We start from the raw sequence: 17117 nt of genomic DNA on the forward strand, positions 1-17117 counted from the left end.
TAATATATATTGTCCAGGTATTTGAACCATCCTAATATATATTGTCCAGGTATTTGAACTATCCTTTTACATATTGTCCAGATATTTGAACCATCCTAATATATATTGTCCAGGTATTTGAACCATCCTTTTATATATTGTCCAGGTATTTGAACCATCCTTTTATATATTGTCCAGGTATTTGAACTATCTTATTATATATTGTCCAGGTATTTGAACTATCTTATTATATATTGTTTACTTTACAAGTTTTTGAACCATCCTATTATATATTGTTTACCACCCTAATGCATGCATGCATATGAAAAGTATAACTTCTTTAAACTAGTTTAGTAAAGTTTTGCTTTACTTCAAAACGAATGTCTAAAACATCCAAAGGTTTAGTAAAAGGAATTACAACTTTGTTAATAATCAGTAAGAATTTTTTTTTAACTTTTTTAATTTCTTAGTTGGTAATCGCTACTTTTAATCTATGTGTTGCGTCATTAAGAAGAAAATGGTAAACACGACTCATACCTAAGAATGATGCGAATTTTATTATCTATATTATTTGCTTTCAGATGAAATTAAAATGAATGTTCATCAAGTCGTGAGCACTTCATCCTGATCAGAAAATTCAGAAAGTTGCAATATTCGACTCAGATTGTAAATAATTAAATTTAAATCCAAAAAATCATTTAGATATTACAACTTATAATCATTGAATTTTATTTTAATATTGCAACTTTCTAATTTTGTATGGACACTACATTTTTCGGTATGAGTCGTGTTTAACCAATTTCTCCTTAATGACGCAACAGATAGAAGTAAGATAAGTAGCGATCACCGTCGAATATTTTTCGACGCAAGCATAAAACCTCTTTCATTTTTCACGAACACTCCCTTTAAACTATTAATACGCACACAACTAAAAAATTTATAAATTTAGAAAATTAGAATATTAACAAACTTGTAAATTCCTTTTCCTAAAGGTATTAAACTACATCATGGAAGAAACTTAATGCATAATTTTCCCAATGTTGATAAATGAGCAAAATTTGAAAATGCAGCTTTGATGTGCAATGTGAATTCTTGCGCATAAAATGTTGCCGTTATCTACCTTTTAATAAATTTTCAATTAAATTGCTCAATTATAGATTAAAAGTCAGTGGTCATAACAAAAATTTGGTAGAAAAAATAAAAATTGAACTTGTTATTAAGTTTGCTCGATAAGAAAACCTATTTGTTAAAATTGTTAAAACAACGAAAAAGAACGTGATCAATACTTTTTTAATGTTTCAGAATTATCTTAGCTCTATCCGCTCTAACTAATCAGAGGAAAATGAATTGATATCTTAGAATTTTCTTTTTTATTAAAAAGGTAGTTTTAAACCGATTGCAATTGTAATTTTAAATTTAGATTTTAGTCATTCACAATATGGTTTATATACATCAAAGTACTTTTGGGTTTACAATTCTAAATTAAGTTGGTCGACTTGTATGAGAGACGTTCAAATTGTCCAGACAGAGCTGGGTTGCCAGAATAGTCTTTAAATATATAAAGTTATAATCTCTGTTGTTCTTCCTGTTGGATGTCTAATCATAACTCCGAAACACTTCAACTGATTTGTGAACTCGGTAGAATCAAAAAATTTATTTTAGCTTTTTAAAGCATTCAAAGTTGAGTGGGTTTACTTTGATTGAGAAGGTTATATTGTCCAGGCAAAGCTGGTTTCCCAAGCTAGTATAATATAACATGTGTTGATGTCGGTTTAGGAGCTTGGTAATGACTTCTCAGACGGGAAAGTGATAAAGGAGGAGAAAAACAAAGGAGGGAAAAGCAGCTTTGCGCGGGAAAAGTTTGAAAGCGAGGAAAGAGGAAACTGGGATATTGAGGGAAGATTACGAGGGGAGAGTGAGGGAAGAGAGGAAAATGAGGGGAGGGGTAGAGAAGAAGGAAGAAGGAGAGGGTATTGGGATAGAAGAGAGGTGGATTATGAGGTTGAATACGCTTCTCCACTAACAGATGAGAGCTGTATACCACTGTCTCCGATAGAAGAGAGATATCTTTCCCCTTGTCCTGAACTAGACGAGTATCCAGGTAGGAACAATGCAACTCTTATCCATATATCTTTGTAACCTGGTGTGGTAGACCTTAATATTATATAAATCTTTGAATCCTGCCAGGATTAATTAGTTTGAAATACAAAGGTTTACGCCTTCAAGTTGCAAAGATATAGTGATTCAACTATATTTAAAAATTGGTATATTTAAATGTGAAGGTATTTTTATGCCCAAAAATAAATCAATTAAAAAAATCGAAAACTATTTAGTCCCATTATAAGATAATGGCATTGCCTATTTTTTGAAAAAAACTAATAAAATACTTAAACAGTTCTTTTAATTTGTAGATATTTACGCACAAATAGACATAGTGGTTTGCAATTTGTTTTTAACTTTATTTATCTAATTACTGTCAAGTCAATGATAAAAACACAGCATGTTAAAATTAAAAGTTAAAAATTATAATCATAATCAATAATATGCAACACGTACACCTAGTTAATCAAATACATTTAATTTATCTAAAACCTGAAGTGCATTTAGAGAGTTTAAAATACATTTAAAAATGTTAAAAGCATTACAGAATTCAAATGCATTTAATATTTGTAAATTAAATTGAAATTTTCAATGAAATAAAACAGAATTTAAAAAGTACAAGCACAAATGCATATTTATAAAATATTTCATGATTTGTGTTCATAATAATAATTATTTAAATCAGGTTAGTTTCTTTTGCTATATAGAAATATAACTCATCAACTTCATAAGAGAAATGCTTTACACTAATATTTAAGAAATTATTTAACTATCTTATTTAATGAATTTTGTTTGACAATCTTAGATATATCTAATATCTATATATATTGTACTTGTTTTCCTGTCTGTCTGCAGTTCCTAATAATCGTCAAATTACGGCTGAACCGCGCGATCGGGTCCAATTTTTTTGTGACATTTCACATTACCCAGGGAAGGTTAATGGGTGATGAAAGATGAACATTTTGTCTGATACAGAAAAGTTAAATATTTTCGGAAATTTCAATTGAAAAATCCGCAAAATACGATTTAAAAAATGCAGCCTATAATGGTAACGGCTAACAGCTTGAATTTCTACTAGAAAATGGGACCCCTGAAAGCCTAGTAGAGATATATTTAGATCATGCTTTCAATTTAAACGAAGGGAGAAACAAAACAACTGAAACATAATAATCTAAAGAGAAAGTGCAGAGCAAAAATTTAATTTTAAGACCAGGTTTAAAACAACTATTAGATATAAACATTAAAAATTATAACTGTGATAAAATATAAACATATTCTTAAAATAAAATAATATGATAAAAAATTAGGAACGCAGCTCCGAGCAGAATATCCATTTTATCTGAAGAATGTTGTAGACTATATAGACTATAGATTCACTTCAACCTGATTGAAAAATTTGAATCCAATATACTTTAAATCATCTCACAAGATTGGAGTTCCGTCTTTAGATTTTTCTAGATTTATCTGTTAAATATTATAAACAAAAAACTTTGGCTTCAGGTAACCCCCCCCCCCTCCCCACACCCTTTGCACAACAGAGAAATTAATCAATTTTTCTAAATCTTTGTAAACTTAGCCAGGAAGAGATTGCCCCCTCCCCACACCCTTTGCACAACAGAGAAATTAATCAATTTTTCTAAATCTTTGTAAACTTAGCCAGGAAGAGATTGTTATACAGTTGGTCTATTTCGTCCATTCAAAGTTTCCAAATAGCATGCAGATATTTCAAATAATTATTCAATGTGGAAAGGAATTCATAAACTCTAATTTTCTAATCCCTATATCCAATGTCACAGACTTTAGATGTTTCAAACTTTGAATTATATTGAATCAAATAATTCACGTTTGAAATATCATAGAACGGGGTTTTACCATTTTAGAAATAGGGTTTGAAAATTTGATTTTGTGGCAAAGAATTCTTTGTTTTTACAAGTCTTAGATTATAAAACCAAAATATATGTAAAAACTAGGGCAAGGAGTCAAAATGTTAGCTAGTCCTGTACAATAGTATGTTAGGGTATGCCGGTACAAACAAAAAGTGATAAAGAACGCGCTTACAGTTCTTACCGCTAGGGTGGGCCGGCACAAGAAATGCTAAAGTCGGTACATGACATAGAGCTGCAGCTGAGCTGGTACAAAAAATGCTATATGTGCGTCGGTAGAGTTCGAAGAGCCATGGCGGGTCGGTACGAGAAATCCACGAGTTGGTACAGTACATACATACAGCTAGCGTAAGTTAATGCACAAAATGCAAGCAATAATAAAAGTTGTACAGTTCAAATTAAACTAATAAGCTGCCTAAATACATCGGATTGAATTCAAATATCAGAAAATAGAAATGAAATTGAAATTGTTGTTTTGAAAGATAAACGGTGACCTAGAAATCTGAATTGTTTTTCTCGGTTGACTGCTCAGGGAATATTGTTTAGAACTCGGACTACTGAGATCTGAACAATCAGAGCTTCTTCTAAACTTAAACTTTAATATTTTCATCAAAGTATAAAAGAGGAGGCAAAGTTCCCCACCCCCCCATGGTTCAGGTTGCTTTACTTTTCAATATCATTTAAGATTAAGCTAAATCTAACTTCTGGATGTTTGCCACATCATGTCTAGCTTTTTGCTCATTAACTGTTAGTTAGTTAATTTTGTTTGCGATAAATACTGATAACAATAAATATATCTTTAGAAAAATACTTTTTACATTAGCAGCAATTTCTGGCAGAGATACTTTGGGAAAATGACCAAAGTGATTTGATTGTAATTGGCCTTATAAAAAATAAAATCAAGTATGAACTATGATATCATTAATTTTGTTTCTCTGAACCATTTGCAGTTGCTCTGCAAAAGTGACTTGCGCATATCTTGATCATTAGGAGAAATGGAGAAATGATCAGAAATAAACACTTTTCAAGTCTGGAAAACGACGTTATCTCCCATATTTTTGATCAGATAAAAGATTTCAAGGGTACTGTTGTAAATCGGAATGGAGGGTCACTTGAAATTACAATTACAGTCCCTTTCAGTACTTTTTTTATTTTTTATAGTAAACTAATATATTTTTAATTAAATGATTCCACTGAAGGATTTAACGTATATAAGAGAGAATATATCAAAACAATTTAATATTTACATTAGTTAATTTAATCGATAAGGTTTAATTAGAATATACAGAGGCGGCTTAAGATATTTTCCACAAGGGGTGAAATAATTTAATTATTTAATGATGCCCCCCCCTGGGAAAAAAATTTCCCCTATGAATTTTTTATACAGAAAATTTGGTCGATTTTATTTCAAAAATATGACAAGCTGGGGGGGGGGAACGTCCCCCTTTTCCCCACCAATAAGCATTTCTGGGAATATCCAAAATTACTTCCTGCAATATAATCATAATTATTTTCTTCTAAATTCATTTTTACCTCCAAAAAGTTATGAAAAAGTTGTGCAAAGTAGAGAAAGCTCCATTATAGTAAAGTAATAAAACAATAAGATTGAATAAATATGTAAAAGTCTGAAATTTTTGAACAAATATGTAAAAGTCTGAAGTAATAACATGAATTTTAAATCTTAGAAAAGAACTATATTATCTAGTTTTTATATATAAAATTTTTAAAAGGAAAATAATATTTTATAAAGATTTATCTTATGTATACATCTATACAAAAATACATCATTTATTATAATTAAATCAAGGAGGCATTAGTGCTAATCAAATTACCAAGTTATTCATATTACACAATCAAATAGAAATACTTGACTTTCTTTAGGAACTAATTACTTGGCTCAACCCGCATTCTTATCATTCTAATATCTTTGCAACCTAATGTTGTATATCTTTTATATCTGATCTAGCAGCATTTATAGTTAGAAATAAGACAGGTTTACGACGTCACGTTGCAATTTGCAAAGATATAAGGATTGTAATATTTAATTTGCCAAAGATATAAGGATTGTAATATTCAATTTGCAAAGATATAAGGATTGTAATATTCAATTTGCAAAGATATAAGGATTGTAATATTCAATTTGCCAAAGGTACTAATTTTTTGCCAAAAATTCTCATTTTCTTATCCCTATATAATTGTAACCCGATGTCCGTAATCTCTGACATTTCAAACTATAAATTTTGTTAGGTCAAATAATACAAGTCTGAAAATTAGAGTTTGTGACAAAAACTCAGTAGTTCCTTTGTGTGACAGTTTAAAAAAATTTTTTGTTTTTTTTTAGAAGTTTGAAACTAATGAATAGATTACATTTAAATTTAACATATTTGCGAAATAAATCAGTAAAATAAACATTTTTCAACTTCATTATATCTCTATTGTCAAAATTAGGCCAGAAAAAAAAATATTATGTTTCATTTATGTGTCAATTTGGGAAATTTGGGAAAGTTTTAAAATTGAGACTAAAATTTTTACAATTTTAAATATTTTTGAAAACATCTGGTGCGTTTTAGGCTCGACATAGTTATAGAATTTTTGTTTTGACATTCTGCACATTCAGATGAGACAGCCACCTAATCACTCTATGGGACGCCGGGGGATATTCAAGGTTGTCAAAAAAAATTGCTCAATAACGCCAACAGATTATTGAGTAAAATTTGAAAGATAAAATAAAATGATATGAAATGGTAAACTGTGTAATTATAAATAAGTTATTTTTGCCAAGAATGATTTAAAAATTACTACCGCAGAAAAAAAAATCAGTCTAGTTAGTGCATTTAAATAAAAATATTTTTAAAAAGGACAACATCAACATGTTTATATGATATTCTCAAAATTGTGTAGTTTTTGTTTTTTCTTCTTAATTACTTATTTTCGTAATGAGCCGTAACTCTGTAAATTATACTTTTTACGTTGTTGGTCAGAGCCCCAAAAAAATACTTTTCATGAAAATTGTTTTAGGTATGATGCGTTTACAGGATTTGTGATACAATCTAGTTGAGTTTTTATTTTCTTAAAATTGACTTTTAACTTCTTTAAAACTGGACAAAGTTTAAACACTAAAGCAGGGATTTAAAATACAAAAACCTTATAAAACAGGAAAGAGTTCATAGGAAGGGTTAGCAGGTTTAAATTAGGGGATAACGTGGGAGGGGGGCGTTTATTTAATGAAAAAAAATTATGAATGAATTTTTCTGAACTTTATTTTGACAGTTATCTCTTAGGTCGTATAGTGAGTATATATTTACCATATTTACTTTAAAAGTTTATCTAAAAATATTTTTTTTTCGCTCCAGGTGTCCCTTCAGGGCAAATAATAAAACTTATGCAATCATTAAAAAAAGTGTGCTTTGCTAAATTTAGAAAATATAAGATTGTTTAATTTTTTTTTATTAATTTTCAGACTTACAAAAAAATTTGCGTTCTGAAATATTAATATTTTAGAAATATTAAATATTATTTTTAAATATTATGCAGAATATTTTCCCTCAGGCAGCGCGTTGGCCGGCTTGAGAGGGGTAGCTTAGCTTGCCTGAGGTAGGGGAGGGGGAGGGGAGGGGATGGGAGGAGGGGGGAGCTTCAAGGCAGTGCAGTTTGCTATGTTCTTTCTTCCTATTGTGAAATATAAATGTGAAATGATCTAGAAACTTCCCAAGGTGGGAAGTGTAAAATAAAACAGGAAATTGAAGAAAAAACAATAGTTTTAAATTAACATTATCATAATCGACGCTTTGGAAGTCTAACAAGATTTTTAAGTCAAGAATCTTGTATGAAAAATGATCTTACAAAAATAACTGTTAACCTAATTTTGTGTAACTTACACAGTACACTGTCATTTTCAAATCTTAAACATAACATTATCTTACGTTTAGAAGAAAAATGTAAGTGAAAGCACACGAAAAACTATGTAGTAACTTTTGAGATTGATTTTTAAAGCGCTTAAAAATGGATAAATTTAACCGTGGTAAATCTAAAAGTAGTTGTGCTAAAAGTAAGTATGCATGAACTTTATTTTAATTTTTATCCCTTTCACATACCTTTAAACGTTCAGTTGTTTTAAACCAGTAGGATACCAGTTTAATCTAATCGACAGACAGAATTTAAAAAATTAAATAATGCAACAAACAAAAAAAACTAAAAAAGCTTATTACCATATTTTTGTAGTTAAATACAGACAAAATAAGATTAAAAAAATTTCAAAATTCATTAAAAATATGGCTTTAAATGGGTTTTGTCTGCTTAACTGGAATTTATGTAGAAAGTTTCCACGACTCACAATGGAATTCTTATAAGTTTTGTTTGAAAATTGATTTTTATCAATTGTAAAGATTTCGAAGAGAGTTGCGTTGCGCATTGCTGCTTTAGAAACCATGTGTAGGAATATGACAGAAATAATAACTGTTAAAGGTAGAAAAATGACAATATATTTAACATTATTGATCAGATATATTAGGTTTAAGGGATACCGTTGTGAATCGCGTATGTCCCTCTTTTATTAAAAGGTCACTCGAAATTACAACGACAGTTTCTTTAAGCTATTTATTTTTCAAGAAAAAATACAATTGCTCCGTGTTTACTTCTCCGTCAATAAACTTGACGATTATATTGGATTGCGGATCCAACGGAAGCGCTGGCTATAATAATCATTTGTGAACAGATTATTTTCTTTTTCTTCTCAATTTAGCAGTAAAATTAGCTGTTTTTTTAAAACTCAGTATAACAGTAAAATTGAGTAAACAGGACAATAGATAGATAAATTGAGTAAACAGGACAATAGATAGATAAATTGAGTAAACAGGACAATAGATAGATAAATTGAGTAAACAGGACAATAGATAGATAAATTGAGTAAACAGGACAATAGATAGATAAATTGAGTAAACAGGACAATAGATAGATAGATTAAACATGACAGTTGAGACTTGAGAGACAATTAAAAGGTTTTTACACATTATTAGCTTTCTGAAAAGCTAATAATGTGTAAAAACCTTTTTTAATACACACTTAGACCATAGATAAAGAGCTACCCACATAGTATGAGATTTTAATACACACTTAGACCATAGATAAAGAGCTACCCACATAGTATGAGATTTTAATACTCACTTAGACCATAGATAAAGAGCTACCCACATAGTATGAGATTTTAATGACGACCAAAACTATTGATATAACCGATTTAAAGATTTAATTGTGTGCATTGCTTTAATTATAGTATATTAATAGTCTAATTAAAGATTTGGAAAAATAGAAACAAGTTTCAAGTTGCTGGGAACCAAGACTATGGGAAAACGTCGTTGTAAATGTTGTATAGTCGTCTTTGAAGTCGCGTCCTTTGCGGGTAAAAATCTAAGAAGACCTTTATGTCGTCTCTCAACTCTTATGTTATATGAATAGAATACAGAATTTACATAAAATAGTAAGCATTTGCCGCCAAGACAAGAAGGTGAAACGTCCGGCTATCATTTCTATATCGTGGTTTTACAGTTTTTTACTAGTTTAGGTGTACAATATTGCCCTCGGTTAACGAGCACCACTGTTTTTTGAGCGTACATTGGTTTGGTTTGGCCGCGGGGTCACTATGTACAAATTATCAAAGTTTGCTCACCCTTCCAAATCCCAAGGCGAGTATAGACATAGACTGTTGAAGAAGCAATCATTTTACTCGAAACACTGTGCAAAACAGAAAATATTTTTTTCCCGCATATTTTGAAAATTATTGCTTCCTTTTGTTTGGCAAACCCGATCCAATTCTAAATAGATTTTGAATTTTTGCACATATAAAGGTTTTTAAAGGTTTTCGCAGGTTTTAGCAGATTTTCGCAGATTTTCGCTACCCCCTAAATAAAGTCCAGATCGCATGCAAACCAAAATTAGTCCAGGCTCACTCTTTAATTAAATATAAACCACATAGATTAATGACTATATAAATAGAACAATAAATGTCGTCTTTTCAGGATTTAGGGGTTTTCTGTCACAATAACCATGCGGCAGAAGCCCAAAGGAGTTGGGCGCATGCCGCGTTGAATTTCAAGACAGAGAAAGAGAATGGGAGTAATTTTTTTGGACTTCTGTATTAGGGTTATTGTGATCGAAAAAAAACCCTAAATCTTGAAAAGAGAACATCTAGTGTTTTATCTGTAATGTTATTAATCTATGATAAACCCAGTAGATTAAAGTATCACGCTAAACTAGCCAGACCGAAATTTGTCTGCAGTCTTTATCACTCACGTTTTAAAAAAAAACCTCGAACCCCATCAAACAAAACGTTATCAACCTTTTTTTAAACTTTTGAACTTGAAATTTAAAAAATGATGAATGAAAACGGATTGGAAAGTGAAGGCTGACTGACAACTAAATCAATACATTTGAATCAGCGTGAAAAAGAATAAATATAAATCTGGACTTTACACTACTCTGCATGTACACAGTTTCGTATATTTGAGTGAGGGCTGTGCCAAATCTATGTCTATCCTAACCAGGGTTGGGTTCAATCAATTCACCAATCAATCATCAATCAATAAATCAATCAATTCATTAATCAATAGATGTATCAATAAATCAGTCAGTAAATCAATTTACATTAACTATGATAATAGCGGCTGTTTGTATTATTCTTTAAATTAGCTTATAAGATCTAATCAGTATTGGTTCATTAACAATTTGATTTAAACAATGTATATGCTTAATTACATTTGTTTGATTATTCTGATTTCAGATATTTTTCCTATAATCAAATATTTTTTCTATGATCAAATTATTTTTCTAGAATAAAATTTTTTTCTATGACAAAATAATTTTTTTTATGATTATTTTTTATGATAAAATTTTTTATTATTGTGATAAGATATTTTCAATTTCATTGAAACAAAAAACTTTATGATGATGTGTTGTCTAATTAAAAATAAAACAATTTCTATGATTTGATATTTATTGATGAACTAAAAAGATATTAGTGAACTCAACCCGGGAACCTTGGCTCAAAACAAAGATATAAATAAAAATAAAAAACATAAAAATAGTAAATTTTATCATTATTTATATTTTTGTGCAATAGAAAGTCCGTCAAATGATCATTACAAATAAAATATAACGATGAAAACATATCTTGTCATGTTTTAGTTTCTAACAACACTAGTAATCTTAATTTTCCTCACATTGTTGCATATTAAACTAAAAGAAAGGAACACAAGCTCTATTTTTTAAATCCCTATATCTTTGCAACCTGGTAGTGTAAACCATTGATTTAAAATTAATTTTTTTGAAATATCTTAGTTAGGACTTTAGATTCCAAAGGTATAGGAATTAGAAAATTTTGTGGCGAGATTTAAGATTCTTTAGAATTGTAGATTTTAAAAAGATGTTTTGAGTTTTGAGATTAACCCCTATTAACTAAAAATGAGGACAGGTGAAAGAGTTCCAAATTAAATTCTTCATAATATTATTACATTCATAGATTTTACGATGTAATGATGATTAGTTGAAGTTGATATTGCTCGCTGAACTTCTTTTCACTCTTGGCTGATCTAGCTTGTGACGTAGTTGAAATATCTAAACCTAGTTTAACCTTTTCTTAATTAGAATTTGTAAAGGTTGTGCTAGGATTAATATGCTAGGAGAGATATTTTACTTTTCCGGGTCTTAAATTAATTTAAGTTGTAAACTGAAATATTTTGAAGTTAACAATTATGTATAAAACTCATAGCTGAACTAAAAATTAAAATAAAAAAAATATTAAAAAATTGACTTCATTACGTTATTTAAAACCGGGAAAGTTTTTAATTTTTCACTAGTTCTATCTATATTATCTATAGCATGCAGAATGAACGCCGTGAATTAAATTGACGGCAATTATTTAAACTATGGGGAAAAAATGAAATAAAAAAATCATATAAAGTGAAATAAAATAAGTATAACAAAATTCTTGACCAAAAAATTTTTTTTCCTGAAATCTGAAAAAGTGTAGGATTATATAAAAAATTGGTAAATAAATACTCAATCGAAATTCACCGAAATAAAAAATCTGATTTATTTCAAGTACAAATATCTAAAAAATAAAAGAATTAGCAAACCACTAGTCCTTGTCGTCGCGTACTAGCCTGCCTAAAAGTTGTTTGAAATTGTACAGTACTGCAATGATGCCCAGTGCTGCAATGATCTGCAGTAAAATGACCGAAGAAATAGTAGGCTTTAGCAGAGAGTGTACTTTATCACCTGAAAGGAACTGCCTAGACGTAATTTCAAGAAACTTTCCATTTGTAAAGTAGCATTTACAAATACAATTCAGAACAGTACCCGTCAAAGGTTTTTCTAATTATGAATACGTGGTATTTTCATCATCTTCTCTTGGATTATTTTCAATTGAGGTGTCTCTGGAGGGTGACTTGCGCACTGCAGCTTCAGCAACTTTGTAGGAAAATGTCAAAATTAAAAGCTTTTCTTGCTAATCGTATATATCGAATATGCCTTTCTCAAAATAATGCGTCATTTAAAATTCCAGCGACTGTCTCGTTAAATCAAATCTAAAAAAGTTATGATTATTGACTTTTTAAAAAAATCCGACTTGATGGTAGAAAAAAAATATTTTAAAATTAGAGGAAATATGAAAAAATCACTTTTCCACAATCTTAAGGAAAATTTTCTGCACTGTCAATTTTCTCAAGCTTCTTGATTTTCGCAAATCATGTAAATATTCTGCAGTTTTACTAGAGACAAAGCAAAGTTTAAACAGCTTTAAAGATCCCCGTTTGCTAGTGTTATTTATGTGTTTACACTTCCTTAAATTAAACGCATCATTTATCATTTCTAGTTCGTACAAGGATGGGAACAAGTAAGCTGGCTTGTACAAGGGTGGGAACAAGTAAGCTGGCTTGTACAAGGATGGGAAAAGGTAAGCTAGCTTGTACAAGGATGGGAAAAAGTTACAAGGGTGGGAACAAGTTAGCTGGCTTGTACAAGGATGGGAAAAGGTAAGCTAGCTTGTACAAGGATGGGAAAAAGTAAGCTGGCTTGTACAAGGGGAACAAGTAAGCTGGCTTTTATAAGGGAAACAAGTAAGCTGGCTTGTACAAGGGGAACAAGTAAGCTGGCTTGTACAAGGGGAACAAGTAAGCTGGCTTTTATAAGGGAAACAAGTAAGCTGGCTTGTACAAGGATGGGAACAAGTAAGCTGGCTTGTACAAGGGTGGGAACAAGTAAGCTGGCTTGTACAAGGGTAGGAACAAGTTAGCTGGCNGCATCATTTATCATTTCTAGTTCGTACAAGGATGGGAACAAGTAAGCTGGCTTGTACAAGGGTGGGAACAAGTAAGCTGGCTTGTACAAGGGTAGGAACAAGTTAGCTGGCTTGTACAAGGATGGGAAAAGGTTAGCTAGCTTGTACAAGAATGGGAACAAGTAAGCTGGCTTGTACAAGGGGAACAAGTAAGCTGGCTTTTATAAGGGAAACAAGTAAGCTGTCTTGTACAAGGATGGGAACAAGTAAGCTGGCTTGTACAAGGGGAACAAGTTAGCTGGGTTGTACAAGGGAAACAAGTTAGCTGGCTTGTACAAGGGGAACAAGTAGACGCCCTTTTTCTTATATTATCTTAAGGAACTGGGACATAATTTGAGCCAGGTCACTGAACTATCTACTACCGGTTCAAATCTTAAGAATCACAGATTCAAATTTGAATTGAGGATACTGAACCGGTGGTAGGTAGTTCAGCGACCTGTCCAATCCATTAAATTCGGTCACTAATTTGGTCACTAATTACTACAAAATTCAATTTTTATTCATATAATATGTTTTCAACCTGATGTATAAACCGTTATATTTGAAACTCTGACGTAAATTCAGAAGAATTCATAATTTGAAATATCAAAGGTCTGCAAAATTATGTAAATTGCACCAGTCCTGTCCAGAAAATGATTTCGGCCCTTTAACTGGTTCAGAGTACGGGATACAAACAAAAAGAAATGTATTAAAACGAGTAAAACTACCTTTTATGATATATCTTATTTGACACAAAAGAAATTATGTTGAAGAAAGTTTTTAAGAAACAGAAGATTAATGATAAGATTACTTTTAGACAAGTTTTGCCGCGCACATATAATTCACGCCATTTCACGTACTTAAAACAAAATTATTAAATAAACATATGGCATCTTATGTAAAATAGAGGTACATCTTTGCAACCTCGTAGCTTAAAAACAAGAGTTTAATTGGTTTCACGTGACAATTTCAAATGTTTAAAGTTAGAACCAGAAATCTGCAGACAAAATTTAGGCAATCATATGTGTATTTTGTTTTACCTGTATAATTTTAAAAGCAATTTATGAAGTGAAATGAATTTGTATGCACTACACAAATGCTTTTTTAATTTCATGGTCATTAGACTTAAAAAATTAAAAATTGATTCTAACAGTCGTCTTTTTATTACAAGGTTTTATGGCTCTAACTGTAGTATTGGATACATGAATAAAAAGCCGCTTAAAATCAGCCAATAAGAGATTGCGCGGAAAAACGAGTAAGCTGTTTTTATGGAATATCACACGGTCGCATTAAAATTAAAGTTTATTAATCCAAAACTTTCGACCTTATTTCAAAAGCTTTTAAAATTGAAGATTATGGCAAAAATATGCGAGAAAAACAATTATAAATAAGAATTTGAGCCATTTTAGTAAATGTTCTTTGGGAAATAGAAAAATTGTGATTGCAGACATTTTGACTGATAAAAAGCATTTGATTTTCATGTTTATTGAATTTTTAACATGGCATGTTTTAAAAATAAAGAAACAAAGTTTTTAAGATACAAGTATTGTTGTTGGAAAACTTAAATTTCTATGGCCTACTGTCTAAACTTGCCAAATTATCTATTCTCCGAAAAAAGTTGAATTCAACTTCTTTAATGCACATTTTAGTCACTAGATGGCTCTCCAAAAGCTGAGAGAAAGGTAAAACTTTCTTAAAGATATATTTGTAAAGAAATTATTCTTTCTATTAACATAAGCTTTCGTGTTGAGCAAACTGACCTTCAAGAAACAATTTGACCATTTCAGCGGAGTTTTAGGGAAAGGTTAATAGGGTGTAACTGTAAAGAGAGGGGGAGGAAAGAGAATGATTAGGCCAGGAATTTTAGGTGTGTTATATACAAGGGAGTATTAAGTACGTACAAGTATACATAAGGGTGTTAGGTACTTTCCCAAAGGCATTTTCCCAAGGGTGACTTCCCAAATGTGCAATTTCCCAAGCGGCAACTTCCCAAAGGTTAGGTTAGGCCCTCTGAGGCGCCGCAATGAGGGGCCAAGCATTGCGGCTAGGACAGACTTGGGAAGTTGCACAGTTGGTAAGTTGCCACTTGGGGAAAATCCCTTGGGCAAGTACCTAACATCTACAAAAGTAAGGGGGGGATGTTGGGGGCTGACCCCACCCCCAGAAAAATGAATAACTATGATTTCAAGAAAGAATTCAGCCCCTTACAGGAGCTGTGTCCCAACCGCTTGGACTAATGTCCAAAAATATTGAGTCCCCCCCTCCCCGGAAGGGTGGGAACAATGGGTTCTCACTAACTAATCTTTCGGTAAATACTGCAGTACTCTCAAGTACTCTGACCGAAGAAATAGTGGATTTTATTGGAGAGTAGGTTGAAGGACAATGTTAGATTATTAATGAAAGTGGAGGGAGTAGGGAATGTAATGAAAAAAAGAGATGAGTAGGAAAGTAGGTTGAGGTTGTGGTAAAGCGGGAGGTTAGCTACGGGGATAATACGGGGAGCAAAAGTATATAAAAGAAGTAGGGGAAGGGAAGGAAAGGGAATGAAAGGAAAGGAAAGTAGGGGAAAGTGAAGGGAATGAAAAGAAAGTATGGGAAGTGAAGAGATTGAAAGGAAAGTATGGGAAGTGAAGGGAATGAAAGGAAAGTAGGGGAAGGGAAGGGAATGAAAGGAAAGGAAAGTATGGGAAGGGAAGGGAATGAAAGGAAAGTATGGGAAGTGAAGGGAATGAAAGGAAAGNAGAATGAATGAACGTTAATATTTTAAATAACAAATGCCAAGATCACGGAACCTCTTAATACAAATATATATATCCATTACTTTTTAAGAGAATTGGGCGAAAAATTAAAATGTTAGATATTAGAAAACAAAAATGCAAAATAGCTCTGAGTTTTACTTAAAATTAACCACAACCAAACAATAAAATCTTTAATTTATTCATTTTATTCATTTAATTTTATAGAAACATAATAATTAATTATTTAAATCGAATTTATCAGACAAGTGTTAAAAAAAGTATTTGTCGCAAACTCTGATTTGCTTTACCCCTTTATCTTCACAACCAATGTCGTAAACCTTAGATATTTCAAACTTTAAATTATGTTAGATAAAATATTCTAAGTTTGAAATATCAAAGGTTTACACCACCAGGTTTCATAAGAAAATCAAAGTTTGTGGCAAAGACTCAATTCCTTAGTAAGAAAGTAATTTGTTCGGTTTTTAGGGATGTATAGATAGACAGATAAAGCTTTAAATGCAAAATCTTTCATTTATCTCAGTTCAAATTTCAAAACTGAGTTAGGCTTGCAAATAACAAATTAGCATGCCTCAAAGCTTAAAGTGTATACACAAAATACACGCTTGTATATTTCACCTTTGTTTTTTGTTCCCACTTGACCTTGAAGCAAATTTCTTTGCGTTCGTCAAAGCATATATTTAACTATCTTTACCAGTAAAAATCTATAGTCTAGGAGTCTTCAAAAAGGAAAAAGAGATAAAATTGAAACTATTAGTTTTTTACTTAAATTTAAAGGGCCTGTAAGCGTATTTTCAAGTAACCCTCCATGCAAAGACGACAATGCACGATTCATAACAATTCCTATTTGTTTTCCTTATAAATGTGCAAACCATCTTTTTCTTGAGAGAAACAATGCACAGTTTAAAATAATCTGTTTTCAAAGTTATAAACATTGATTTTTAATTCATGATTTATTAGACAAAGCTTTCAAGGATTCTCTTGTTTTCCGTGTGTATCGGGCATTGCAATCTTTGCCTGGAGGGTCATTTGAAATTACGCGTACAATCCCTTTAATCTTTTTATCTATGTGACTTGATTCGCATTTTC

General features: G+C 31.1%; 1 protein-coding gene across 1 annotated transcript in view; it reads left to right on the forward strand.

Annotated features, from left to right (window-relative positions):
- LOC111695967 (uncharacterized) overlaps positions 1–17117 on the forward strand; it is a 59342-nt gene that overhangs the window by 12849 nt on the left and 29376 nt on the right. The window contains exon 6 of the mRNA XM_023465460.1: positions 1756–2080. Coding sequence (XP_023321228.1) covers positions 1756–2080 — 325 coding nt within the window. The remainder of the gene's footprint in view (positions 1–1755; positions 2081–17117) is intronic.

The sequence above is a fragment of the Eurytemora carolleeae genome, unplaced genomic scaffold (assembly GCF_000591075.1).
Source record: "Eurytemora carolleeae unplaced genomic scaffold, Eaff_2.0 scaffold96, whole genome shotgun sequence".
NCBI lineage: Eukaryota > Metazoa > Arthropoda > Copepoda > Calanoida > Temoridae > Eurytemora > Eurytemora carolleeae.